This window comes from Euphorbia lathyris, chromosome 1 (assembly GCF_963576675.1).
Source record: "Euphorbia lathyris chromosome 1, ddEupLath1.1, whole genome shotgun sequence".
NCBI classification, from domain to species: Eukaryota; Viridiplantae; Streptophyta; class Magnoliopsida; order Malpighiales; family Euphorbiaceae; genus Euphorbia; species Euphorbia lathyris.
In genome coordinates, this window is record NC_088910.1 from 60268402 (window position 1) to 60295221 (window position 26820).

The window sequence follows — 26820 nt, forward strand, 5'->3', positions numbered from 1 at the left end:
CCTCGTTCCAGATTCTTATTAAAAAAAAAAGTGAATATTTTCTTGTAATGCTTTTACCATTTACGTTTTGATAAATTCATAGAAAGAGAAAATGAATAAAAAAACTCAAAGAAAATACTTAGATATTATTGAATGAAGAAATGAATAAAAGAAATGTCTTAAGTATTAATATCCATCCGTTTATATTAAAGTTTCCATTTTTTCAAATAGGTGTTTTGTTTTGTAAGTGCCATATGTCTTGAGTATCAATAACCATCCGTTTGTATTAAAGTTCATATTTTTTCAAATAGGTGTTTCATTTCATAAGTGCTATAGATCTTTATTTTGTTGCTTGGTAGTTTTACTTTTATATGGAAAGCTATAGTGTTCAAAGAGATACAATTTTCAATTGGATAATTCGTACGCGAGTATTAAGAAAGCATGTAATATAAAAGTACTGGGGAGGGGTTCCCCACCACAAGGGTGTACTGGGGCAAGCCTTCCCAGGCCAATTTATTTGGCAAGAGGCCGCTTCTAAGACTCGAACCCGTGACCTCTTGGTCACACGACAACAACGTTTACCGTTGCACCACAATCATATTTGTAAATAATTTATTATTTAAAACACTACTTTATACGGTTGTAACATTAAATGTTAATATAAGTATTTGATGATTTTGTTTACTTTGATGCATATTTTATTAATTATACATGTTTGTTGATTTAATGTTTTATAGGATTCAGTTTGTACTTTGTATCAATATATTGTTTGTGTTTTTAGTCTTTAGATTCTAGTTATTTATTATTTGAAATAACAAGAACTAAAACCTAATTTGTGAAAAATTAACAAAAAAAAAACAAGAAAATGTGAAAAAAGAGAACGAGTCTAATCCATTTAATAAAGGCTTGAACCAACCCAATCCATTTATAAATGGCTCGTCTCAACCCATTTATGAAATGAGTTAGATTGGATCAACCCTTTTATCCATTTTGACATCTTTAATTTTAAATGACGGAGATTAAACTATTAATAAAAACAAAACTTTAAAAACTTATAACGTGGTTTTACTAATACAATAACTAAAAAATTAAAAAATTATTTATCCATTTATTAATGCGTCTCAAATTACATGCATAAATTGAGCTATTTAAGGTTTTATAAAACGGACACTACCTTTTAAACTATAAAAAACAATAGTGAGACATGCGCAGAATTGTTGTAAAAGACGGATTGGAATTAGACAGAAAAACCAAACCGCGTTTAAAAAATAAAAGCATGATTTTGGTTTGATAGATAGTGGAAGCTTCCCATGAAGATGAGAGAGGAAGTCTTACCTACTAAGCAAAACCCTCTCATAAAGCCCCCAACAAGCTTCTTCTTGTTTGTTGTTTTGTTCCCTCTCCTTCTCTCTTCTCTCTGCTACCTCTTTCTAAATTAGTAAAAATTAAGAAAAGAGTAGAAATGGGGAAGAGGTTGGACTGTTTCATAGGAAGAAGTTTGAAGGCCACTAAGTTGAAACCACTTCTTAATCTCGCTACTTCTCGTCTTTCTGTCTTCAAGAATCAACGTTTAAACAGGTCTAATCTTGCTCGCTCTGATGTTCTTCAGCTTCTTCAACTTGGCCACCATGAACGTGCTCTTCTTCGTGTATGCTTCTTTTTTCTTTCTTTTTTTTATTACTTAACAACTCAACTTAGGATTCTCTTAATTTCATTATTTGTTTTCACAGGTTGACAATGTCATCAAAGAGCAGAATATGTTGGATGTGTATCTCATCATTGAAGAGTACTGTAATCTCTTGGTTGAAAGACTCCACCTCATTGAAGAAGACAGGTAAACTAATTAATTAATTCACCCCTTCTTACATTCATACATGCATATTTCTGACAATTCTTTCAAAGAATTTTGCCAATGATCCATCTCTGGCTTTGCAGAATATGTCCTGATGAACTTAAAGAGGCTATATCTGGTTTGCTTTACGCCTCTTCCAGATGCGGAGATTTTCCTGAGCTTCAAGAAATTCGCACTGTCTTGACAGCTCACTATGGGAAGGAGTTTGCTGCTCGTGCTATCGAATTGCGCAATCATTGTGGTGTTTGTCCTAAGGTATGTTTTTCAATTCCATTCCTAAAATTCGTATATATTATAATATGATAAATAAAAATATTGTCTTGGTTCTTGCAGCTCATACAAAAGCTATCGACCAGGCATCCCGACATAGATACCAGAATGAGGCTACTTAAGGAAATTGCAGCAGAAAATAACATTGTTCTGCAACTTGAGGAACCCTCAACGAAAACTGAGGTATGCAGGCTTTCAACAAAATACACTAGATTCAACTATATCATTTATTATAATGTTTGATAAATGTTTGAATGATACATTTCAGGAAAAACTGCCTATAGACACATCAAGTGGCCCTAAGCTGGATAGCAGTTTACACATTTCATCTGATGAGATGATGGGAAAAAATGTTCTTACTGATATAAGGAAGACAAGGAAAAAGTATAAAGACGTAGCTGATGCAGCTCAAGCAGCTTTTGAGTCAGCTGCCTATGCAGCAGAGGCAGCAAGAGCAGCTGTTGAACTCTCTCGATCTGAATCCCATGATCCAGACAATCAGGATGGTCCTTATAATCAAGGGAGAAAATCATCTGATAGGCATAAGCCAATGACACTGGAATCCGATTCGGACCCCGAAAATCTTGAAATCAACACTTCAGAATTGAAGGTTAACAATGTTGTGGAAGAGAAGAGTTCAACATCCTCTACCACATCAAATTCAGATCTCATAGAAGATGATCTAAGGGTGAATTCAATGTCCCTGGACCCAGACCAATTAGCCAAGCAGTTGGAAAAAGATGTAGTTTTTTATGACAGTGATGGTGAACGAGATGTCCAGGAAGCTACAGAAGCACCTGGATCACAAGGCTCAGTTCATCTTAACAGAGAGCAGGGCCGAATTTCTGTCAGGACCAAAGGGGTTCGCAGATACTGAGAAGCTCGAGTAAGTTGAAGTCCTAAGTTATTTGAGTTTTGCTGATTGAATATTCAAATATTTTATTTTTTATTTTCAGTTTACCTTCTGATGTAAATTTCGTTCTTTCTTTTTTGTTTCTTTAAGGCTTGAGTACTTGAATTCTTTTGTTAAATTAAAAAGAAGAATACTATTTCTACTGTAGTGTGTTCAAATTTGTGTATCGGTGACTGCTTGAGGATCCGTAATGAATAAAAATATACACACAATGCAAAAACAAACCTGGAGAGCCAAATTTGATTCATTGATGTGATTAATAATAGCATACAGAAACAAGCAGAACATTTACTAGCATGGGTGGCTAGCTCTCATATTATCATTTTTGTCTAAAAGAAGTATAATATAACATACATACAGGAAGAAACTGACAATTAAGAAGTTGAAGATATATGCGCACAGATCCCCAAATGATTCATCTTGTTTAATGGTTGTCATATGTAAAAATCAAATAAGTCAATCGCACTGACTACAGCTCAGAAAAAAAAAATAGTTTGCCTGTTCACCAAATGGCAACCACATCCTAAAAATCTAACAGTTGTTTGTGAACTCTAATACACCACTGGTTATACAGAAACTGTTGGAACCTGAAACCTACTAAAATGAAACATTGTATATCCTGTCTTGTCCAAATGCTTACAGAATAATTTTCCATCAAATGCCCTTTGTAGAACAAAGGTTTGACAGGAAAACTTGTGTAGGATACACCTAAATACTGAAAGTAAAGCAGCTGTTATAAAAAAGGAAATCTATTTCCATTGAAGATCCAGAATATACAAACTTTTATATGGGTTTACATATAGAGAGATCCCAACAACTTGTATGCCTAATTATTTTATCGAGCATGTAATTCATGTCTTCTCATAAATAGTCACTGACCTCGGGCCCGTTTCTTACCCTGTTGAAGCATGTCCCCAAATGACTGCAAACTCACACCAACATCTTCATCATATTCAATCCCAAGTTCCTCCTGCGTATAAGGAAATAGCTACTATTAAGTGCACGTTTGTGCAGCCCATATGCAAATGTTTACACAGTTAAAATCACATATGCATAACCTTAAATTCCTTTAGATCCTTTGGTGAGTTCTCCGTGATTGCATCCCACAGATCCTTAAACATCCTTTTTCGCCTTCTCCACTGACTTACGTGGTCTGTGTACATTTTCTCAATGGTTTTTCGCTCTTCTGGTCTCACCAGGGTAACTCCTTCATGCAGCTTTACTAATTTGACTTCCATTTCCTTCACCTGATGTAATGTAAAAAACTTAGCTTTTGTCCACTCTTCACCAGAAAGCTCTCTTTTTGTATCTTTTTCATGCAACTATTAGTCTTAGTTGTCAAAGATGCAAGGTACAATAAGCAGTACATAAATAGGATTAGCTTTCAAGTGTAAATTGAAGTACAGGCATATCGCAAAAACACAAGCTAATGTCAAATCAAATTGCATGCAGTCTTAAAAAGTAGCAACCAAGCACAAAGCAAAGTTGCAAATGCACAAAAACCAATGATTTATCCTTTTAATTAATCCCTCTGAAAATAGTCATTTCTTTCCTTCTAACAGCATTGTGCGTGTATGGGTGAGGGTGAGCCTTGGCGCAACGGTAAACGTTGTTGTCGTGTGACCGAGAGGTCACGGGTTCGAGTCTTAGGAGCAGCCTCTTGCCAAAAAAATTGGTAGGGGAAGGCTTGCCCTAGTACACCCTTATGGTGGGACCCCTCCCCGGACCCTCGCTTAGCAGGGACGCGTAGTGCACCGGGCCGCCCTTTTATTGTGCCTGTATAGGTATTGCTACTATGAACATTTGAGTTCATTTGAAGCTAGAGGGAAAAAAAAAAAAAAGAAACTTTCAGTTTAGGATTATTGCACCAAATCATCTGCTTATATGATATTCATCTTCTAATAGTTGATTAAATGCCATTTTTCTTCTTTAATTAAGACAAGTGGTACCACCGAATATTTAACATCAACCTCTGAGGCACAAGCCAGTAAAACCAATTCAAGGGTATTGGCAGAAAAAAAAAATCCCTTCAGGCTCCACACACCAGGTTCAGCTTAAAGGCACATGCCTTCCGGATGGATCATTCCTTGAATCCCATGGAGGTGTTTGACCTCAAGCTGAGTGTTTTGGAACCCAGGGATGCCTGACATGCAACTTCGATAATTATGTTTGACATAAGTGTAATATACTCACTAGAATCTAACTTACCTCCTTTCTCAGTTTTGCATCTTTTTCAAGTATCTCCTCCAGGGTTAAATTTGATTGCAAGCTTTTAATTTCTGCAACAGCATGGAAACACTTCAGCTCAGATGACCGACTACTACATATCAATGGCTAAAATCCATGAAAATGAAATCCAAAAATTATTTTTTTAAATACCTAAAATATCCACATATAGTTTACTGATTACCTCACCAAAGAATCAAAGCAACATATTTCAGTTTCTTCTACATTATGACTTAACAAATATTGATAGGGTTGGTTCAACTTAGAATGTACAGTCATGCTATTTCTGTGGAACAAATATCAATATTGTATAAAAGAAATACCTCCCTCAACCTCGTTAACTGCTTTCTTCTGTTCTTCCAGCTGCTGTTGCAGTTCAGCATTTTTCTCTTTCATGCAAGTAAGTTCTTCTGTGTTTGGGATATCAAACTGGTCTTGTCGAGCAAGGTATATCTTTTGCTTACCGTACTCCTTGAATGAGATCTTACCACCATCTGAGAGAGTGTCTAGTGCTTTTTGTACGGCTGCTTTTTTAAGATTGAACTTTTGCAATGCATCCGCCACATTTTGAGAGTTTAGTGGCTTATTTTGCTAGAAAAAGAGAAATAAGATAAAAATTAGTGCTAGCAGAATTCAATGGACCCAGATTTTTCCTTTTTAACAAACATGAATTTGAATTTCAAATCCAACATGTAAAAATTTCCTAACAAAAAAAGGAAAGCCACATTGATAGTATTTGAATGATTTGCCAAATTTTTTTGAGTGCCTCAAGCAGGAAATTATAGCTGTCGACTCTCAACCAGTGAGAGACCTATAAAAAGGAGAAAATGAGCTCCTGTGGATAACCAAACAGAAAATGAGAATAGTTCATATAATTTGATTCCCCCATAACAATGCGGAGATCATAAAAGAAATAGCAGTTTTTATTATTAGTTCAGCAGGCTGAAAACAAGAAATAAAAACCTCAAAGCGAACAGTACCTCGTTGACGAAGTTGAGCACAATCGCTGCAAGAATTACAGGAAAGCGAAGAGAACATAAGAGTTAGACCAACCAGAATGAACATAAGATTAATAATAAGCGATAAACACTTTGAATCGAAGCTAACATGAGACAATCGAGTAAGGAAACTCATAAAACCAGCAATTTGTCAAATGGTTCAGTCAGATAAGAGAAACACTCAGGAGTTGTATTGAGTTACCTTCGGCGCTATCAGATTTGGGAGCCATTTTCCGGTTGGAGAAAGAGAGAAAATGCGCGGGAAAAATTCTCTGAGCTCTGAAGTCTCGCGCAAAAGACGAACCAAAAAGTAATTCTGAAAGGATTGATAGTAAACTTGCCCGATACTGAACGAGAGGGAAAGAGAAAAAGAAAATGTCATAAGAACGGTGTCGTATTAGCCTGTTGATTTATATTCTCGTAGTACGGTGCCGTTTTAACATTACCTCGTTGTTCAAAACTGAGCCAATTGCCCATTTAGCTGGTGAAAACCAAATTGTAATGGCAGCATCTCAGCTTCTGCTCTGCAACAGTGGCTACTCATGTTCCTTACCAATTTCACTCTCTCGAAGTTACCAATTTTACAAAAACAAAGAAACATTAGCCTTCAACACCAAATCATGGCCTATACCAAAACGGCTTATTTTGAGGAATGACATCGTTTGCCACGCGGCTCGCCGCAAACCCACCTTCTCAAACGCTGCCGTGTCCTCTGAAGGTGATACTGTAAGGAAAGTGCTTCAAACAGTATTATGGGGTTTTGAAGGAGTTTACATTTTGTGGCTCTTTTTGCTTCCTTATGCTCCTGTGAGTATCCCTGTGTTGTGCATGATGTAACATTCTATCTTTGAACTAAAAGCGGTTCATGAATTTGTTTGGAAATTTCGATTTCAATTCTACTTCGATGAAACAATTCAAATGTAGAATTTAATTATTCTTTGAGAAATAAGCTATTTTTAAGGATTTGTAAATCCTGTAACTGAATTGATTTCTTACTAATTGACCTCGTTTGAGTCAAAATCCCCACCTATTCGAACAGGTTGCTTGTTGTGGTGATGTTTTATTCATTTACTCTCAAATTTAATGTTGGAATTCATCACTTTATACATATTAACAGGGAGATCCAGTGTGGGCTATCAGTAAGGAGACTGTAGAATCTCTTATTGGCCTGTCTCTCAATTTCTTCTTCATCTTGCCATTCATAAATTCCGGTATGTGTTTTTCCTAATTTCCCCCGCACTTATGCTATGACCTCTCTCTCTGTAATTCCAGCCACACCAATTTTCTTTCCTACTGATATATGTCAAATTACTATCAAAACTGTGAGAATCGCCATTTTTATTATCAGTCGTGTTTGGTCCATCTCTTACCATTTTTTAGTGGATGAATAGAATGGGTGTTGCATCATCCTCTCTCTCAACCTGCTCCGTTTTCCATCACCTAATCAAAATGTCAAAATTTAGAGGTGGTGATCAGTGGTCAAAATAGGAGCAGTCACCTTTACCAGGACAAATATAGTACCGATTAAATTCATGGTTGTAGAGCATCTTTTAGAAAGTACTTTAATTACTTGTTGCATAGATTTCCTAATTCACTTTCAAACTTAAAGCACCTTTACTTTTGCAACCAACTGAAGATTGGTTAAGCTTTCTAAGCAAACTTCTGTAATTGTTTTAAGTTTAGTTTACTAATATTTTTAGAGAAAAGGACTATAACCTTGATGATATTGGGTATGAACTTTCTGGCAGAGTAGCTGGCATACATTTTATTGAGGCTCCAGTACTTCACCCGGTAAGAATTATGGAATGAAGTAGGTTGGCTATCAGTTTTTCCTGTATTTTTATCTAAACATTTCTTTCGACCACTGTACTCTCTTTCCCTCAGGTTTCTGAAGGATTATTCAACTTTGTTATTGGATGGACCTTCATGTTCGCTCCATTGTTGTTCACAGATTGTAAGAGGGATAGATACAAAGGGTCATTAGACATCTTATGGGGCCTGCAGATGTTTCTCACTAACAGTATGATTCCTCTATACACTTTTGCAAATAAATAGGCTTGACCACATTTGTTATATTACACCAATGCTTGATAAGTCGGTTACTCTTTACCTCATTGCTCTCTAATATTAATGTTGATCAGTGGTCACAAAATGAGTTACTTCTTATTCCAAAGGGAGGCTGGTGCACTCCTAAATCCTAAAAGACCCAACCTACAATATTGTATTATAGCTTCACTTTTTATTTTTGCTAGTAGTTTTTCTTCTGCTAAAAAGAATTTTTAGGAGTTCACTAGGGATATGTTCTAACCAAAGAAAGTATCATTGTTTCACCTGATGTCAGCATTCTTAATTCCTTACATGGCAATCCGGCTAAATGATGCTGATTCGGAGTCCAGTCCAGAAAAGCGCTCTCAACTAGGCACGGTGATGACAAATGGTGCAGCAATTGTGGGGTTGATTGGTGGCTTAGCATGTCTGGTTTCTGCAGTTTGGGCAGTTTATGGAAGAATGGATGGTAATTTTGGGAGCATTACAGAAAGATGGGAGTTCTTGGTGAGTTATCTTGGAACAGAAAGGCTGGCATATGCCTTCATTTGGGATATAGGGTTTTATACAATATTCCAGCCTTGGTTAATAGGTGAGAATTTACAGAATATTGAGAAAAGCAAGATTGAGTTGGTAAAATATCTTAGATTTGTTCCAGTAGTGGGTTTGGTGGCCTATCTTGTATGTTTGAATGTTGAGGAAGAGCTATAACAGTACTCGTAATATTTTTTTCTTCACTCGAAACCAAACCAGTTCAAATAATCAAATGAAAATAGAAGACTTGTGCATCTTAATTTGTATACTGCAAAGCAAATGTACTGAATTTTGCATCTCTATATATCTGCAGCTTTAAATGTGCCTACTGGTTACTTAAAAGCTGGACAGACACCGTTGCCATCTAGCTTTTCTCTTAAAGTGTAGATGTGCAAATCTGAAACTGCTAATCGTCATAAGATACAAATGTCATTGGTTTCTAACAACCTTGCTTAAGTATCATATATTATCCATATTATTCGCACTAAGATCAAACATCAAAATCCAAAAGTGTCCTGGAGCCTTGGCATGCTTGACGCACTAAAAATATATCTAGAAAATAATAACCAACATTTCTAAAATACAACAAATAATCAAATACTTATATCTAATTATCCATAATCTTAATCATACAATCCATAAAATAAATTTTAAATTAACTACTAACTCTTTCATAACTATAATTTATAATAAAAATTTATAAAATTTAAATGCAAAGACTAAAGTTCAATTGAATCCTAAATTAATTAACTATAACATTCTAGTTACTACTTTTCAGCAAGACTGAAGTCATCCTAAATTAATTAACTATAACATTCTAGTTACTCCTTCTCAGCAAGACTAAAATCATCATCATATGTGATATTTGTAAACTACTCTCTTTGTTACTTAGATAAGTCATTCTAGATTATTTTACATAAATTAAAAAATACAATTAATAATTCATCAAATTAATGGTGATGAAGTTCTTAGCCTAATAGTTGAGAACATACCTATGACTAGAGAGGTCGCGGGTTCGAATAACATCCAGAAGAGGTGGGGGTTTTTAACTTCAATGCCGCAAGTTTTTGGTTGTCGTTATTCCTGCCGTCCAAGTTCTCTTTCCTTTTTTATTTATTTCATTTTATTCTAATTTGACAGTAGACAATGGGAAAAGAAAAGAGAGATTAAAACATCCTATTTTTAACTTGGAACCCTAAAAAATGTAGCTTTTAAATTTGTGCCTCAGGTGCGCCTCCCGGCTAGGCGGTAGGCTTAGATTGGCGCACTTAGTGCGCCTCTTGAGAAGAGCCGGCCTTTTGGCTTCTCAGGTTACATGCCTGGAGCCTAGCGCGTATATATATATATATATATATATATATATATATAAAAGAAGGTTCCATTCCTTTCTTCTTGGTTACTGATAGTTCATTCTTTATTTTTACTTCTCTGGTTGCCAGTTTGAAATCAGAAGCTGGATGTTAAATCTCAAGCTCTTGAAAGAACATCCTTTCCATTTCAAAATCTACCTGGCTATCCCAGTGCAAACACAAGATTGTGTTCAGTGAAGGCACAGCAAAAGCAGAACTTGAAGGCAATTTGCAAATGGCCTCAATTCCAATCATAAATAACAACTTAATACACATTGTTGAAATTCCAGATAAACAACGAAGATAAACTGCAATAACTGAATTACAAATTGAAAATTCCTGTATAATTGAAATGTGGCAGAGCAGAGTTACAGAAACAGAAACTGAAACTGAAAAGTGAAACATGATTAACTCATTGTGCAATTATGCAGGGGACCAGATCAGAGGTACAAGAAGATGTGAGAAACAAGTAATTGAGAATAGACACAAAATGTTAATTACATTAAGTGGTAAGGTTGCCTCCACTTTGCTGCCACAAATTAATGATGTCAGTGGCCTGGTTAAGAAGTATGATCATCTTCTTCTGGGAAATCCAAGGTTTAGCCTCAAGAGTAGTCTTAAGCTCTTCCCAGGCATCTTTTCTAGGCCAAAAGTAGTAAGGACTCAAAGGAACAGCGCCATGTCCAGGAATTACCTGATCAAGACCCAATCCAATGTTCTTCTCCATCCATATGAACTTCAACACCAGCCTTGGCTTCTCTATTTGCTTCACCGGAACCTCAACTTTCTGCAAAAATCAACAAGCGCACACATCTAAACAACACAAAATTGAGTGTATACTTGACTATCAGCTAAAGAAGAAGAGGAATTTAGACCTTAATTTCCTGGTCTGGAATGAGTTCTTCTTCTTCCTCCTCCTCTTCTTCCTCGTCTACTATAATGGGCGTTTCAGCTGTGAGAGCTTCTGGAGATGCAAAAGGAGTCAGTCTTTGATTCCTTGAGATAGGTGTAAAAATAGGGTTAAAAATGGTGGATGAAGGGGTAAAATAGGGTTTGGGATTAAGGAAAATGCTGGTTTTGATGGAGTTGAAACAAGGAGTCTGATATGGAAATGGCGAGCAATTAAAAAGAGTAGTAACGCCGGATTGAATAGGCGTAGAGAACATGGTTGATGTTGGCCTGGGTGAAAGGAATTAGAGTGTGAGAAATACAGAAAGAGGAAGAAGAGCAGAAGAGGAGGACATGGGTTTGGATAAGGGAATTGGGATTTTGCAGGGAAGAGAAGATGAGGAGGATGTTTATGGGCCGAAAGATTTTCTCTAACAATTTGGGTCTGCCCTGAATCCTAATTAATTAAAGTCCCCTCTTCACCCCAGTTTTCTAACAAATAAATATCATCTAAAACCTTTTCTTTATACAGAAAATATGTAATTGTTTCGATTAATAGAAAATTCATTTTGACATAAAAATAAATAAATATATATTGCAATCTAGAAATACATAAAAGATTTTGAATCTTCAACTTCAATATCATAGATTGAACAATAGTAACATTGATTGAAACTGTTTTTGATACAACGATGGAAAACACACTCCACCTTTCAGAAATGGCTTCATGATCTTTCAGTGGGTTAGATTTATGTGATAGCAGATAAAACTGTTATGTTTATTCGTAAAGAAAACATGCTAACACTCATATAGAACGACAAAATTGAATCATCTATGTCTATACTATATATAATAGTGGAAACAATGAGAAGAGTTTTGGAAGTTTTTTTTAACGAGTTGGTACATTAAGAAAAATCTACTATATAAAAAATAATTTATATGGATTCCTTAATATTAGTTAATTCCCATTATTTCTACATTAATATGGTAAATAACTAATTTACAACTTAAACAGAACCAACTTTATGAACAAAAGTTAGTATTTCTACAGTGATTTTTTTTCTATCATTTCACATTCTTTAAGGCTTTAATGATCTATTTCAATTATCAAAATATGAGTTTTATTCCTACATATTTTAAATTATTTATCTCATTTGTTTATAGGTGAGTAAAATATTCATCTATTCTGATTTTTGTATTGAGCATCTAACCATTTTTTCCCTATTTTTCTTAATTTTTTTAGGTTACAATTTATTTATTTCTTTTATCAATTAACCTGCACAATCATAATCATTGATGCGAACATGATAAATATATATTTTAGTTCTCATAATATTGCAAACGGTGGCAGAGCCATGATTTTGTACTTGGAGTAGCACTGTGGTTGAGGGTAATTTTATAAAGTTCAGTCCATCAGGGTTGACCGAAAATTTTTAGCCTCTTGTATGATAAAAACTTATTTGTTTTTGTGCATTAAATATAAAATTAAAAGTCACTATGCCATTTTTTCTTTCACATGACACAAGATACATGACAGATATTTGTTTTCGTATCGTCTAAATTTTTTTCGTGATTGTATTTTAACATTATGTCATCTGAATGCGCAATTAAAAACGTGCACGATTCTCAGATGACGTTACGATTACAGTCTTCTGCCATCTTAAAAAAACACGATTTTGATGTGAAAGTCATTTAACCATCAGACGACACTACATATAAATGATTGTCATTGTTAACTGAAAACCAAAAAAGCGGCAAACAAATATTAGCTTCGTGGGGTAGTAAAAAGTTCCCAAAATTTTAACGCGACCAATTTTTTGGACGGGATATAAAAGGCAAAGTGAAAACCTAATTTTTCATTTTGTTTGTCCATTTCTCTGGAATCCTCTGTGTTGACCAGTAAATCCATGACTTCTCCCATTTTAAACTTTGTCCAAATCCTAAATCTTTTTTGTTCTTTTTTTTCTTCTTCATGTTCAAATTGTGTATAATCGTCTGCTTTTTATGTTTCTTCTTCTAGGGATAATACATTGGAGGAAGACGCGAAGCGGATTGCTGAAGCAGTTAAGTTTTGCAAGAAGGGAAGACTGAGAAATTAGGTATTATGGTCATATTAGTTCTCGCTGGCAAACTTAGCCATTAACTTCTATTATGTTCTTCATTGTCGAAGCTTCTTTTTGTTTCTCTAGTTAAACCTATCAAGTATCAACTACTGCGATTATCGGTGCTTGTTCTAGCTTGAATCCATGGTACATTGGTACCTCCTACTTGTGCTTGGGTAAGCCTGATGAATTGAATTTTCATAATGAACTCGAAAATTGTTCCTTCGTTATTATGTTATTGTTGAAGCATTCAGTTTTGTATATTTCATGATTTCATTTAGTTTTCATGTTTTCCAGTCTACTGTATTACTTAAGTAGCATATTGTGATTTTACTGGGAAATAATTAGTTCCTATGTACAAATTTAATTTTAGAAGGAAGTGGAAGCTTATTAAAACTGGTTATGATCCTCATTTATCTGTGCCTTAAGGCTAGACTTTTGTTTTTGAGTTGTTTAAATCCTGTTCTAAAGGGGGCTTTTCAGTCCAAATCTGTGGTCTCCTTGTGCTTACTCAGATTAGACAGTTATCAAGGTGAACCCCCGAGGCAAAAACTTAAACATTCGACTTGGATTAACATCAACATGGCCAGAGCTTTAATTTCATGTAAAAATTTGAACATGTATAATTATATTTGAACTTCATTGCTCTAAACTTTCAACAACATTTGAACATGTATTGTTACCTTTTTTTTTGCAAGATTTGAACATGTATAATTGTTGATTTGTCATATCTTGGATGACCACTCACAAAATGTTAAACTATGAACACAATCAGAGTTGAAAATGTTAATACTAAATGGGCACTAACTTGTTTCTTGTTTGGAGGAAGCTTGCAACTTTTACATGATAGAAAGCGGTTTTGCTCTTGCAGTGGCCTTTCTTATTAATGTGTCTGTTATTTCTATTAGTGGCGCTGTTTGCAATTCCTCAAATTTAAATCATGAAGATCAGTTAAATTGCCAGGATCTAGACTTGAACAAAGCTTCATTTTTGCTTAGAGTAATTGACTAGCCATATTCTTATTATGTAATCGTATTTCCTATGCTCATATTTTCTCTGTACTAGATAATGCAAGTATAATTGTACAACGTTGCAATTATCAATTTCTTATATATGCAGCTTTGGAATGGATTGCTTATGGTGATGGTTTCTTGTTTGCAGAATGTCTCTTGAGATCAAATTTTTTGTGCTCTGAGCATGAACCATGCACTAAAAAATGCAGTTCCTAGGGCCTGGTATTTGTGCTCTGAAGCAATCCTTATTGATCATCTATGAATTGTGTTTCATTAGTTTATAATGGCAATTCAATGTTATTAGTTTTTAAAGAAAATTAACAACTGAGTTAAGTTCCATTGCATGTTTTCAGGCCTCCTTGTGGGAGGCCATATTGACAGTTATGCAATATGGTTTGCTGCTAGTACATGCTTATTCTCAAGATAAGCGTTGGCCTGACTTATGTCTTCCAATGTATGATCTTCTTCCTCACCTTCGTTTTCTTTTGAATTAAAATTAGAAAAAAATATATATTTTTTAGTTGAAAATTCCATCCTCAACTATCTTACTTCTCATGCCCATTTTGATCAAAAGTGAAAGAGCTGAAAGGCTAGAGGAATGGGTGCCAGAAATGTCGTTGATATATTCTCTATCCATTCAACTGATAGTACAGGTAGTCGTGCCTACTTTCACTTGAATAATGGTAGTTTGAAAGGTCTTGATATTTTAGAAACTAAAAGGTATAAATTTGATGTCGTTACTGGTAACATGTTACGCTTTCATCTTGAATCATTGAATACTAAGCCTACCTTCACCATTTACTTTGCAGGTTCAGTATATCAGAAAGTTCCTAACACAAATGTAGCTGAATCCTCCAACAATGATACAGAGAAATGTTCCAGTGTGATTTAACTTTGGAAACAACAACTTTTGGATGCAATCACAGTTGGTATTTGAACTGTTGTTGTATGTGTTAACTCATGGAAAATGACAAGTCCATGTCTAAACCAAATCATGCTATGAGTCATTACTATCTTCTGCATTACAGCTTAAGGAATGAAGAACCATGATTATCATTTGTGCAATGTCATTTTCTTTTATATAGTTTGTGCAAAATCATCTTTGCATCTCTTATCTTCAAAATATGCTCACATATTGGGTTCTCAATAATATTGAGTTTCTACGGTTAATACAAATTCTATTGGTGTGTCTAAAAACTCGCAACATTCTGCAACTCAGCTTTCTTTATCTTTGGTATCCAAAATGAACTTTCTTTTGAATCTCTCTTGGACCTCCCATGTGAAAATTCTCACTCACTGTGTTATCGTTATTATTTTTTTTGAACTGATTATTGATGTTTCTTTCTTTATGTTTAGTGAATCATTCATGTTCTATATTTTTGTTATATTGGTGAATGATATCTATTCCAACTTTTTCATGAACAGTTGGAAAGTGTGGAATGGAGAAAATTCAAAAACATTTATATACAACTAGCTAGAATCTTCTGGCAATTACTGCTTGCACCCTAGAGAATTCTGTTTGCTTTTGTGCCTCCTTATCTCACTTTCAATAGACTAGCACTTGTTAGTCTATTGAAAGTGAGATAAGGTAATACTATCCTTTTAATTTACCTATTCAATAATGACATGGATTCCATTTGTCTTTCATGGTATTCTCTTATTTTGATACTTTATGTTCCTGTATCTTTTTTAACACATAGTATCTGATTACTATTTTTATTACATGAACGTTTGCTAGATGCAGAACTATTTTCCTTAAAAATTGGATAATCTGTTTCCCTAACTTTCACAACTTATCATAAAAACTAATATTAATGGTGTCATTTATTTGACTGCTTACTGGTTTACAGGTGACTTATCTGAGACAATATACTCAGAGGTTGTTACTTCCAAGAGGGGCAATAGGTAAAGATGAATATGATATAGACTCTTTCAAGTAAGACTTGTGTAGATTTATGCAGCCGGGGTAAGATGCTTGCATTGAAGTTGGGACTGCACTAATGTTTTCATACTTAAAGGACCTGCTTGTTCAGAGCACTGGTTATGTTGCTCCTCTTCTTCTCGCTGCTTCTTTTGCAGGAGCACTAGAGGTATTCTTGGTTTCTAATAGGGATAATAGTAGTTCATTGTTAAACAAAGGAGTCAGTAGACAGAAAATGGCTTGCACCACCATGTAGACTTGAATTTTCATGAAACTATCAATCTCTTGAATTGAGTCTGATTTATAATTTGCACAATGCAGAGTGAAATGTGTTAGGTAAATAACTGCTAATAAATGTTGTAGTTGGCTTAGATGAATAAGTTGCCTTTAGTTCAACTTTCTTTGTCTATCATTGCCCACTTTAACCTTTAAAGAAATTTGCAGAGCCTGCTTTCATTCTGAAAGTTCTCAGCATACGAGGTAATACTTTAGTATCTTAAAAGCTTTTAATTCAGTGCTTAATGCAGAGGAGATTAATTCAACTGGTATAGTTGTAACATTTTTATGCGAGTTACCATGGTTTGAAGCATTTTATAGCATTTTCTGTTATAATATGATGTTTCAAACATCTATCTTTATTACTTTGAAGATCGCACTCAATTAACTTGTGTATTGTATGTTGTAGGGAGCAAAGGGATGGAAGAACCTGCAAAGGATTGGCATAACAAGACATAAGATTCAAGGTTTAGGTGTTTAGGCTTTTTATATAGTTAAATGTTAGCTTTGTAATGAGAAACCTTTGGTTAGGATTGTGATCTTCACATATGTACATGTTTATTTCTATATATAAAGGCTATTTGCACATTGTTTGCAATCTTCTTTGATTATATATACATGTTTATGAAATAAATAAAAAAAACAATGACAAAATTCTTATAAGAAAATGTCATCATACTTTCTATCTAACGACACAAAACTGGTAACAAATTGTCATACTAATTATGTTCCAGCGGCAGAATTATATCATGTGAATTACGTTACGATGAGAGTCGAGAAAACAAAAAGTGTCATAATATTAACATAACAACTTCATTTTAACTTAGAATTTTGACAGATTATTTAAAAATTGTGTCATGAGAATATATATTCGGTGACAGTTGTTATTAGATAAACCGTGATATAATTAGTGGTCAGATGACATGTCGCTATTTGGTCGCTGTCATGTGAGGCTATTACGGATGACAGAATGCGACTGTCATCTGAAGTACCATCAGATGGCAGCAAGCCCCGTGACAATTTTATATCTTGCGGGATGACGGTTTTTAACCGTCATCTAAAGGGGGTTTTTGCGTAGTGAGTGTCCAATGTGAAAAGCATAGACATTTTAATTTTCTATAAGTTCAACGTTAATTTTCTAAATTAAAACCCCAAATCATAACCCTAAAATTAGATAATAATATTAACACTTTGATTTGAAGGAAAACTTTTACTTTTTTTTTATTAAGGGGCTAAAAAAGCATAGACATTTTCGAACTAATGATCTCCTTAGTTATTCTTTTGTTTTATTTCAAATTCACATTTATATGTATAATTATTTCTCCCTTAGTGGGGGCTGTGGCCCCCTGGGCTGTCTCCTCCCTTGACTGCAAACTCAATAAGGTTCATTTTGTTGTTTGTAGATTTTAAAATAAGAATTGGTTTCGTAGTTATTAGTTCAATTTAATATTTTTTGGTCACCAAATTTGTTTGGCTTTACATGTCTGATGCTCATAAAATATATAGCATTTAACAGGACAAGTGTATCCTATCGCAACAAGTAATAATGTGCTAAGCACGAGATCGAACACAAGGACTATTCGTTATAATCAGTAAATGTACTTAGGCTGATCTAATTTGGTTTTACCAGAGAAGAGAGGGCCTGCAGGTACCTCGGCGAGGCTCTCAGGAGCCCCTAATAAATACCTGGCTTAGGTGTGTTGTTGCGGTAAGTTTTCCTCCTTTCTATGGATTTGTTGTGTTGGAATGTTAGGGGTGCGGCTAGCAAGGCTACCCGTATCCATATTAATGATCTTATTAAACAATTTAATCCTTCTTGTTTTGCTTTAATGGAAACTAAGATTAGTGGAGATAAAGCAGATGGGGTGGTTAAACAGTTTAGAAACTGGAACTGTGTTAGATCGGAGGCAACTGGCCGGGCTGGTGGGATTTGGCTTTTCTGAAAGCCAGATCGGGTTCATTTTGATATTATTAGCATGGATAAGCAGTTTATTCACTGTAGAGTGAGTGTCTCCGGTAATATTCCTCTTTTTAGCCAATCGAAAACAGCTTTGGGAGGTTCTTTATTCTATGAGTGTCGGCATTTCTGAGCCCTGGTTCATGGCAAGTGACTTTAATGATATTGCTTTTATGAGTGATCAGAGAGGGGGTTCGCATCATTATGTTAACTGCTGCCTTCACCACAAGAATAGTATGGATTTATGTGGGCTTTCTGATCTTGGGGCTTCTGGTCATAAATTCACTTGGAAACGCAACAGTACCTTTGTTCGTTTGGATAAGGTCTACGCTAATGTTTTAGCTCAGACTTCTTTCCCTGAGAGTTCTGTGTTAAATCTCCCGTTCCGTCATTCGGATCACTGTCCTATTTTATTTAGGCTGTTGAGAGGTAATCGTCCTAGGGGTGAAAGACCGTTCCGGTATCAGTTGGCTTGAGAGTCTCATCCTAAGTTTAAGGAGTTCGTTCATGAGAATTGGAAACCTCACTCGAATGTCCTTCAAGCTGCTGAAGGGTTCAGGAATAATGTGCTGGGATGGAATAGAAATGTCTTTGGGCATATTATTAGAAGGAAGAATAAGTTATTAAATACGATGGAGGGTATTCAGCGTAGGTTGGAGGTGAGGTTTGATCACAGTTTGGATGGCCTCCTCAGAACCCTTCAGAAGGAACTAGAAGCAGTGCTCAGGCAGGAGGAGCTTCTCTGGTTTCAAAAATCTAGGAAGTCCTGGATTAGAGATGGGGATCGTAATACCAGGTACTTCCATCTTTCTACCATGATCAGAAGGCAGAGGAATAGAATTGATTCCATTAAGGACTCTAATGGTGATTGGGTGTATGAAGATGAGGAGATTCAGAATTTGGCCCTGGAGTTCTATAAGGATCTGTTTAAAGAGGAGCATGTTCATCTGGAGAGGGCTCACTCTGTCGCTACCTTTCCTATGATAAGTGAGGATAACATTCAAGATGCCTTTCACCCTATCTCCCTGAAGGAGATAGACCAAGCCATTTTCAGTATTGGGGCTTCTAAAGCTCTTGGGATTGATGGTCTGCCTGCTAATTTTTACCATAAGCACTGGGAGGTTGTGAAGGAAGGTATCTATAATTTTATCATAGGTGTTTTTAATGGTTCTCAGGATATAGAGCTGGTGAATAGAACCCTTCTGGTTCTGATTCCTAAAATTGATAAGCCTTCTTCCTTTTTGCATATGAGACCCATCATTCTATGTAATGTTCTTTATAAGACGGTTACAAAGATTGTGGCTAATAGAATCCGTGGCATTCTTCCTGCGATCATTTGTCAGAATCAGGGTAGTTTTGTGCCTGACAGACAGATGATGGATAATGTGGTGATTGCCCAAGAGATGGTCCACACTATGAAGATCAGGAAGGGGAAGAAAGGCATTGTGGCTCTGAACTTGGATTTGGAGAAGGCCTATGATCGCATCAACTGGAATTTCCTGATGGAGAGTCTGGAGAGAGCTAGGATCCCGGACAGCTGGAGAAGGTTAATTAAGGTATGTATCTCTTCTCTTGTGTTTCAAGTTATGATTAATGGGGATATGTCGGAGGAGTTCTCCCCGGGCCGGGGAATCCGTCAGGGTGATCCTATGAGCCCCTTCCTTTTCGTTATTGCTATGGAGAGGTTATCTCATCTGATTCAAGATGCAATCGATAATGAGAGTTTCCACCCTATGGCAATCAATAGCTTCTGTCCCCAGGTGACTCACTTATTCTTTGCAGACGATGTCCTTATCTTTCTGGAAGGTAATGAGGAGCAGTTGAGTATTATTATGGATATTCTTGACTGTTTCTGTTCGGCCTCTGGGCAGAAACTTAATATCCAGAAATCTAGGATGATGTGCTCAAAAAATATGAACCCGAGAGTCTGTAAAAGATTAAGTGATCTATCAGGTATTCCTCTTACTGGTTATCTAGGGAAGTATCTGGGTATTCCCCTCCACAATGAGAGAGTGTCTAAAGTGTCCTTTAAAGATACTTTGGATAAAGCTAATATGAAGTGTGCCACGTGGAAAGCCAAGACTCTCTCTCTCGCTGGCCGCCTCACGTTAATTCAATCTGTTAATTGTGCAACTCCCAATCACATTATGCAGGCTTGTCAGCTTTCGGATCCTGTGCTTAATGATCTTGATAAGATTAACCGTAGGTTCCTGTGGGGGGAAGCTGAGGAGGGGAGAAAGATCCATCTGGTGCCTTGGAGTGAGGTTTGTCAGCCTAAAGATTCTGGAGGTCTGGGCATTAGGAAAGCTAAGGATAATAATAAAGTTTTATTAATAAAACTCTTTCAGTGTCCCTCTGCTCTGTGGGTCCAGCTCTTATGTGGGAAGTATCGGAAGGATAATGTGTTTGGGGGGCCTAAGGAGAGGGTGGTTAATTGTTCCTTTCTTTGGAAAGGCATCAGTGCTGTGTTTGCTGAGTTTTGTACTGGGATTGGGTGGAATGTGGGTAATGGCAGATCCATCAGTTTCTGGAAGGATAGGTGGGTAGGTAATAAGCCTTTACTGGAAGTTTGTACTTCCTTGCCTCCGTTAGACGCTCAGGACTGGAGGATTGCTGATGTTGTGAACTCTGAGGGTGAGTGGATTTGGGATAAATTTGAATCTTACCTCAGTCTGGAATCGCTCCTTTCTATTAGAGGTGTCCACATTAGTAATCAATTGGAGGATAAGGACAGTTACTGTTGGGCGCTAACAAACAATGGGGCCTATTCGTGTAAGTCTGCTTTTCAAGCGTTCCATCTGGATTTTGATTCTTCTTCACCAGGGGTGTGGAAGACGATTTGGGGTTTAAAAGTGCCTTACCGTATTAGGAGCTTCCTGTGGCTTGGAGCCAAGAATAGGTTGCTTACTAATTCGGATCGGAAAAGGAGGCACCTGGTGGTTTCTGGAGCCTGTGGCAGATGCAGAGGGTTTGAGGAGACGTTATGCCATGCCCTCAGGGACTGTGAGAAAAGTTTAGAGGTTTGGAAAAGAATCCTCCCTAGGGATGTGCTCTCATTTTTTTTAGCCCACTCTGAAGATGATTGGTTTGTGGATGGTATTAATGGGATTCTTTTGCCTGGGAACCAATGTGTTCTTCTTTTTGTGGTGGTGTGCCATCAGATTTGGAGGTGGCGAAACGAGGAGATCTTTGGAGGTGGAGTGGTTTCTATACCAAATGTCCTTGATTTCTTTTCTAAGAAGATCAGTACCTTGGTTGAGAGCTTTGGTGAAGACCCCTTAGCTAGGGTGGTTCAGAGGAAGGAGGTCAATCTCTTAGGCTGGTGTAGGCCGAGCGAAGGTGTGATTAAGCTTAACACTGATGGCTCTTGTCTGAGAGATGGGAAAATCGCTGCAGGAGGGGTTCTTAGAGACGATGGAGGCAGATGGGTGTCTGGCTTCTCTCAGAATTTGGGGATTGGTTCTTCCTTTTCTGCTGAGCTTTAGGGGATTCTTTCTGGCCTGAAGCTGGCTAAGGAGATTGGAGTGAAGAAGCTTCTGGTTGAGTCTGATAACCAAGAAGCGGTTAAAATGATTTCTGAAGGCAAGTCTGTCTGTCGGAATAGCTTGAATATTATTAAAGGCATTAAAAGGATTGGGTCCTCCTTCGAGCCTATTAAGTTCACTCATATTTATAGGGAGCAGAACTGCGTCGCGGACCGTCTTACGTTGGAAGGGCACTCTGGGTTGTTGGGCCTTTCTACCTTTTCTTCTCCACCGGTCTTCATTTCTTCCTTGATCTTGGAGGATGTGGTGGGGGTCAGTTTTCCTAGGCTGATCCCGGGTTGAGCTGTTTTGTTTTGTTTTTTTTTTCCTTTCCTACCAAAAAAAAGGGTAGAATGTGAATTAATGGAAGGCACAATCTAGAATGAGGAATTCTTTGATTTCCTATGTATGGTTTCAGGGGGTTCAGGCTTACATTCTTGTAATTAATTTGACGGTAATCACCCTAACAAGAAATACAAATGTGATCAAGATTCATATAACCTATTTACATGCATTCAACTAACGGTTTGGTTAGGCATATAACTTAGGACATGTAAAGCATTATGTTTTCTGGTAATTAAGGCTAAAGTCGTACCTCAGCCATGAAGTCGCACTCCTAGTGTCCTAGCGAGGCCAAATCATGCAATTTTAGATTAGATAATCTCCGGTCGGTTTCATATCTATCTATAATCCTATCTCTGTCAGGTTTAAGGCATTAAGCACATATACTTCAGGCCAGATAATCTTCATCGAATCATATCTAGCAATAATCCTATTCCTGTCAGTTTCAAGGTATTAAGCATGCATAATCCGATCAATCAATAACAACACATAAACCCTAGGTCCCTAATCATACAAAATCATACAATCAATTTCATCCTCATCCCAGATTGGATGAAGATTAGTTCATAGACAAACTAATCATAACAATAGGGCATATAGGAATAATGGAAAACATCTTCAATTAATTATAAAGGTAAAAGATAAAAGGGTAAGAGAGAAATCTAAAACCCGTTTTGTCGATTCTGATTATAAAATAGAAGATCTAGTGCTTCTCCCGTCAATTGTTCTTCAAAAAAAAAAGAATTGAAAACTAATCTAGAAAGTTGGGGAAAATCAAAGAAAAAGGAATTGCTAAAAAGTAAAATCTATTCTATAAAGCTGAACTAAAAATAAATATGATCTACATTGTGACGGCCTTGATAGCTCCCATTTATATAGGGTTTTTAGGATTAATTTAGTTTGTTTTCCCTTTGTTTCTATTTAATTTCAGTATCGTTTTATTACTTTTTAGTTAAAATTAGTAATTTCCTTTATTTATGGTATTTTTGGTGTTTTCAGGGATTTTCAGGGACCTTTCGTGCATTTCCGAACCAGACCCAAGCCTATTGGAGCATTTCCGGATCATTCAGGGACCATCAGAGCACTTTTGGGATTCGTCAGGGACCATTAGAGCACTTTTTGGAAGCCCAGGGACCTAAACAGATAAAAGCCGGAGCCACAGTTCCTCAAATAGGACCTGTCTCGGCGAGACATCACCTGTCTCGTCGAGACAGGCCCTCGTCTCGGCGAGACAAGCCTTGTCTCGACGAGACGAGGCGGGGGAAGACGCGCCTGCGCCTTCCCCTTTGCTGAAATTCGCGGATCAGGGCCCTAAAAGCCCATTTAACACTTTGTAAATGCCATTTTTACCCCTGAGGCAGTAGGGTTTCCTTCCTAACTCTATAAATAGGGAGCTAATCCTAATCTTTCAGGGGGGATTAGCCATTGAATAAATCAGAGAGCCGCTAGGGCTTTCTCTCCTCCATTATGTAGGTTTATATTTTGTTTAGATTAGATTTCCTGCTTTCTAGATTAGGTTTATTTTCAGTTTTTATTTCTTATTCAAGAACAATTGATGGGAGAAGCTCCAGATCTTCTATTTTTGTAATCAGAATCGACAAGCGGGTTTTGGATTTCTATCTCTCACTCTTATCTTTTCCTTTTATATTCAATTGAAGATGTTTTTCCATTATTCATGATTTCCTTCTATTTTGATTAGTTTGTCTATGAACTGATCTCCATCCAATTCGGGATGGGGATGAAATTGGTTGTATGAAAATGTGTGATTAGGGATCTAGGACCTTTGATTGATCAGTTTATGCATGCTTAATGCCTAGGTATTGTTAGGAACATGATTTATGCTAGAATGAACATTGATAATGATCAACTAGCCTGCTTATGTATATAATGTGCTTAATGCCTGTGACCCTGACATTAAATAGGATTATAGATAGATGAGAACCTGACCACGGAATCGTCTATACCGAACTTGTGTAAATCTGACTTCGCTAGAGACCACTAGGAATGAGGCTTTGTGGCTGGGCTACGGCTTTAGCCTTAATTGTCAATAAACCTAATGCTTTGCATGACCTAGGGTATATGCCTAATCAAGCTGTCACCCGAATGCATGTGAATAGGAAGGACAATACTGATCATATTAGTCTTTCACTTAGGGCAATTACCTTCAATCATTGGTAAAACACAAATCTGAACTCCCTAAACCCATACATAGGATTTAATCAAAGGATTCCTCAGCCTAGGTTGTGTCATCCATGAATTCACCTTCTACCCTATCAATTGTTCACTTTATTTTGTTATGTTTATTGCTTTTAATTCAATTAGTTAGTTATTCAAAAACCCAACATTTATCCAACCCTCTAAACAATTAGATCATTCTAGGTAGATTTGCTAGTTATAACGAATAGTCCTTGTGGTTCGATCTCGTGCTTAGCACTTTATTACTTGTTACGATAGGATACACTTGTCCTATTAACTGCTATATACTTTACGAGCATCAAGTTTTTGGCGCCGTTGCCGGGGACTATTTTTATTATAATTAGATTAAATTTGCTTGGAACTATTTTATTTATAATTAGATTATATTTCGAAATACCCGACAACAACACCATCAAGTTTTTGATTAAATGTTGTCGGGACTATTTCGATTATAATCTATGTAAATTGAATAGGTTGAGATAATTGTTTAGATATGTATATATATATATATATAAAAATTCGGGTTTTTCAAAAAAAAAAAATTCTCGTGTCGTCTCGCCGAGACACTGTTCATCTCGGCGAGACACAAAAAAAAATTTTATTTTTTTTATTAAAAAAAAAAATTCTCATGTCGTCTCGCCGAGACACACCAAAAAAAAAATTATTTTTTATTTTTTATTTTCTATTTTAAAAAAAAATTTGAATTAACGTTTTTTTCTTTTTCTTTTCTTTTGCTTTTTCTACTCTTATTCTTTTGTTTTTTTCTATTCTTATGTTTGTTTTCTTTTTTCTATTGGCAGAACCCTCTAATCGGAATACTCACCGACGGCGGATTGATTTTCAGGACTGCAGCTTGGAATTGAAAATTTAGCATCGGAAAGTCGGGATTGGATTGACAAACCACCCCTGAGGGAGTTTTTCTATCCTATTTCTTTTCTGCACTTTATGTTTTACTTTTATGTAATGATGGAAGTAAATGCATGTTGTAAGTGTGAGGAGGAGATACTAGGATATGATGATTTTTGATTCTGCCATTTGCATGTTTTTAATTTCTTTTTGTTTTTATATTAGGTTGCATGTTTTTGTTTTAATTTTAGGATTTCATGCTTTTTGTTTTTGTTTGCTTTTTAATTCTAGGAATAAAAGAATCCTAGGCAGTTGAATTTGATACATTTAGCTATCCCACAATACAGTTGACAATGCGCTTCAAAATTTGCACATTCTGAATGAAATTGATGCATGCGAAAAATCTTGAACAACGTTTGAGTCTCCAAAGAGTATTATTTGCCTAAAATTGACATGGAACGGAACGTTAGTTGAGGCTAGGATTGATACAAATAACCCTTCAATTGTGAGTTAGAGCCATAAAGATCAATATTTTAGACTCATGATTAGGAACAATTGATCTCTTAGGTGTGGGATTACATTTATTGTCTTTGTGCTCATAGGAATTGCATCCAATACTGGTTGAATTTTGTGTTTTTATTAAACTTGAAATGATTAGGCAACCTAGGTATAGCCCTTTGTGAATTTAGCCTATTCTTTGTTTAGCCAAAATCCCTTAACAATTCCACTAGATAAGCCCCTTTGAGCCTTTTACCCCTTTCTTTGATCAACCATGTTACAAACCTTAGCCTTCTTAAATATCCTTTCTCACCCAAGTTAATTGACTCAATTTAGTTTTGATGAATCCTTAGACACACCTATCTTTCAATTTCCCGCTAACAATCATTAAAAGGTTGTAATTTTAATAGAAGAAGCAACTTTTACCCAATTGAATTTCACTTTTTTCCCCTCTATTAAAAAAAATGGTTAAAAACCAAATTAAAAGAAAAAGAAAAAAAAAGAAAAAAAAATAATAGAGGAAAGGATAAAAGATGTGTTTATATTTTAGTTGCTTCCCGAATTCACAAACACAACCTTGAGCTTAAACCTTCTTATACATAGCGGATAACGTGTCCCTTTTGGATTCCGGCTTGCTTGAGGACAAGCAAGATTTTAAGTGAGGGGAGGTGGTTTATAGCTCCCTAATGCGAAAAATGTGTCCTTTTTGCAAATTTTTTAACTATTTGAGTCATTTAACTTTTTGCCTATAAATTCTCTTTTTCCTACCCCAACCCTTAGTCAATGTTACAACCCTTTAAAGACCTATGATTTTGTTTAATTTTAATGCATTAATTTTGACCGGATGGATGATGCAATCCCAACGTGACCACTTTATGCAATAAAATGTAGAGCGTTTACAAAAAAAATTTCACCCAAACACTTGAGCGTTAGAGTGACCACTTGTGAGCTATCAATTTTAGTTCTCTTCTTTCGTTTTCATGAAGTGTTGATTGATAAAACTAATTAATCAGTTTTGGAGACTTGTCTGAGGTTCATTATGTTTTTAATTGCAAAATGAGTAGTCTGAACTGTTGTGAATAATAAAGTG

General features: G+C 36.0%; 4 protein-coding genes and 1 long non-coding RNA gene across 16 annotated transcripts; 3 read left to right on the forward strand and 2 right to left on the reverse strand.

Moving 5' to 3' along the window:
* The first annotated feature begins 1334 nt into the window (after positions 1-1334).
* Positions 1335-3156, forward strand: LOC136234902 (uncharacterized). Its single transcript, XM_066024405.1, has 5 exons — positions 1335-1627; positions 1710-1813; positions 1915-2086; positions 2165-2284; positions 2370-3156. The coding sequence occupies exons 1-5, from the start codon at positions 1442-1444 to the stop codon at positions 2976-2978; spliced, it is 1191 nt and encodes a 396-aa protein (XP_065880477.1). The 5' UTR covers positions 1335-1441; the 3' UTR covers positions 2979-3156.
* Positions 3157-3605: 449 nt separating this feature from the next.
* On the reverse strand, positions 3606-6589 carry LOC136234908 (homologous-pairing protein 2 homolog). Its single transcript, XM_066024409.1, has 6 exons — positions 6441-6589; positions 6221-6246; positions 5564-5831; positions 5223-5293; positions 4073-4261; positions 3606-3984 (listed from the first exon to the last, which is right to left on the reverse strand). Exons 1-6 carry the CDS (start codon positions 6466-6468, stop codon positions 3886-3888), a joined length of 681 nt encoding a protein of 226 aa, XP_065880481.1. The 5' UTR covers positions 6469-6589; the 3' UTR covers positions 3606-3885.
* A 117-nt stretch (positions 6590-6706) lies between these two features.
* On the forward strand, positions 6707-9072 carry LOC136234916 (uncharacterized). Its single transcript, XM_066024414.1, has 5 exons — positions 6707-7045; positions 7356-7449; positions 7992-8029; positions 8123-8258; positions 8580-9072. Exons 1-5 carry the CDS (start codon positions 6740-6742, stop codon positions 8993-8995), a joined length of 990 nt encoding a protein of 329 aa, XP_065880486.1. The 5' UTR covers positions 6707-6739; the 3' UTR covers positions 8996-9072.
* Positions 9073-10485: 1413 nt separating this feature from the next.
* LOC136234959 (small ribosomal subunit protein cS23z) lies at positions 10486-11465 on the reverse strand. The gene is made up of 2 exons (XM_066024466.1): positions 11043-11465; positions 10486-10954 (listed from the first exon to the last, which is right to left on the reverse strand). Exons 1-2 carry the CDS (start codon positions 11331-11333, stop codon positions 10670-10672), a joined length of 576 nt encoding a protein of 191 aa, XP_065880538.1. The 5' UTR covers positions 11334-11465; the 3' UTR covers positions 10486-10669.
* A 1461-nt stretch (positions 11466-12926) lies between these two features.
* On the forward strand, positions 12927-16959 carry LOC136234926 (uncharacterized). Of its 12 annotated transcripts, none has more exons than XR_010691570.1 (4): positions 12989-13154; positions 13245-14624; positions 14745-14823; positions 14980-16959. It is a non-coding gene; the product is annotated as an uncharacterized lncRNA (long non-coding RNA). The 12 variants fall into 12 exon arrangements; XR_010691560.1 differs by having other exon boundaries at positions 13245-14392; positions 14524-14624; positions 14745-16959; XR_010691573.1 differs by having other exon boundaries at positions 13245-14156; positions 14319-14392; positions 14524-16959.
* The last annotated feature ends 9861 nt before the right edge of the window (positions 16960-26820 follow it).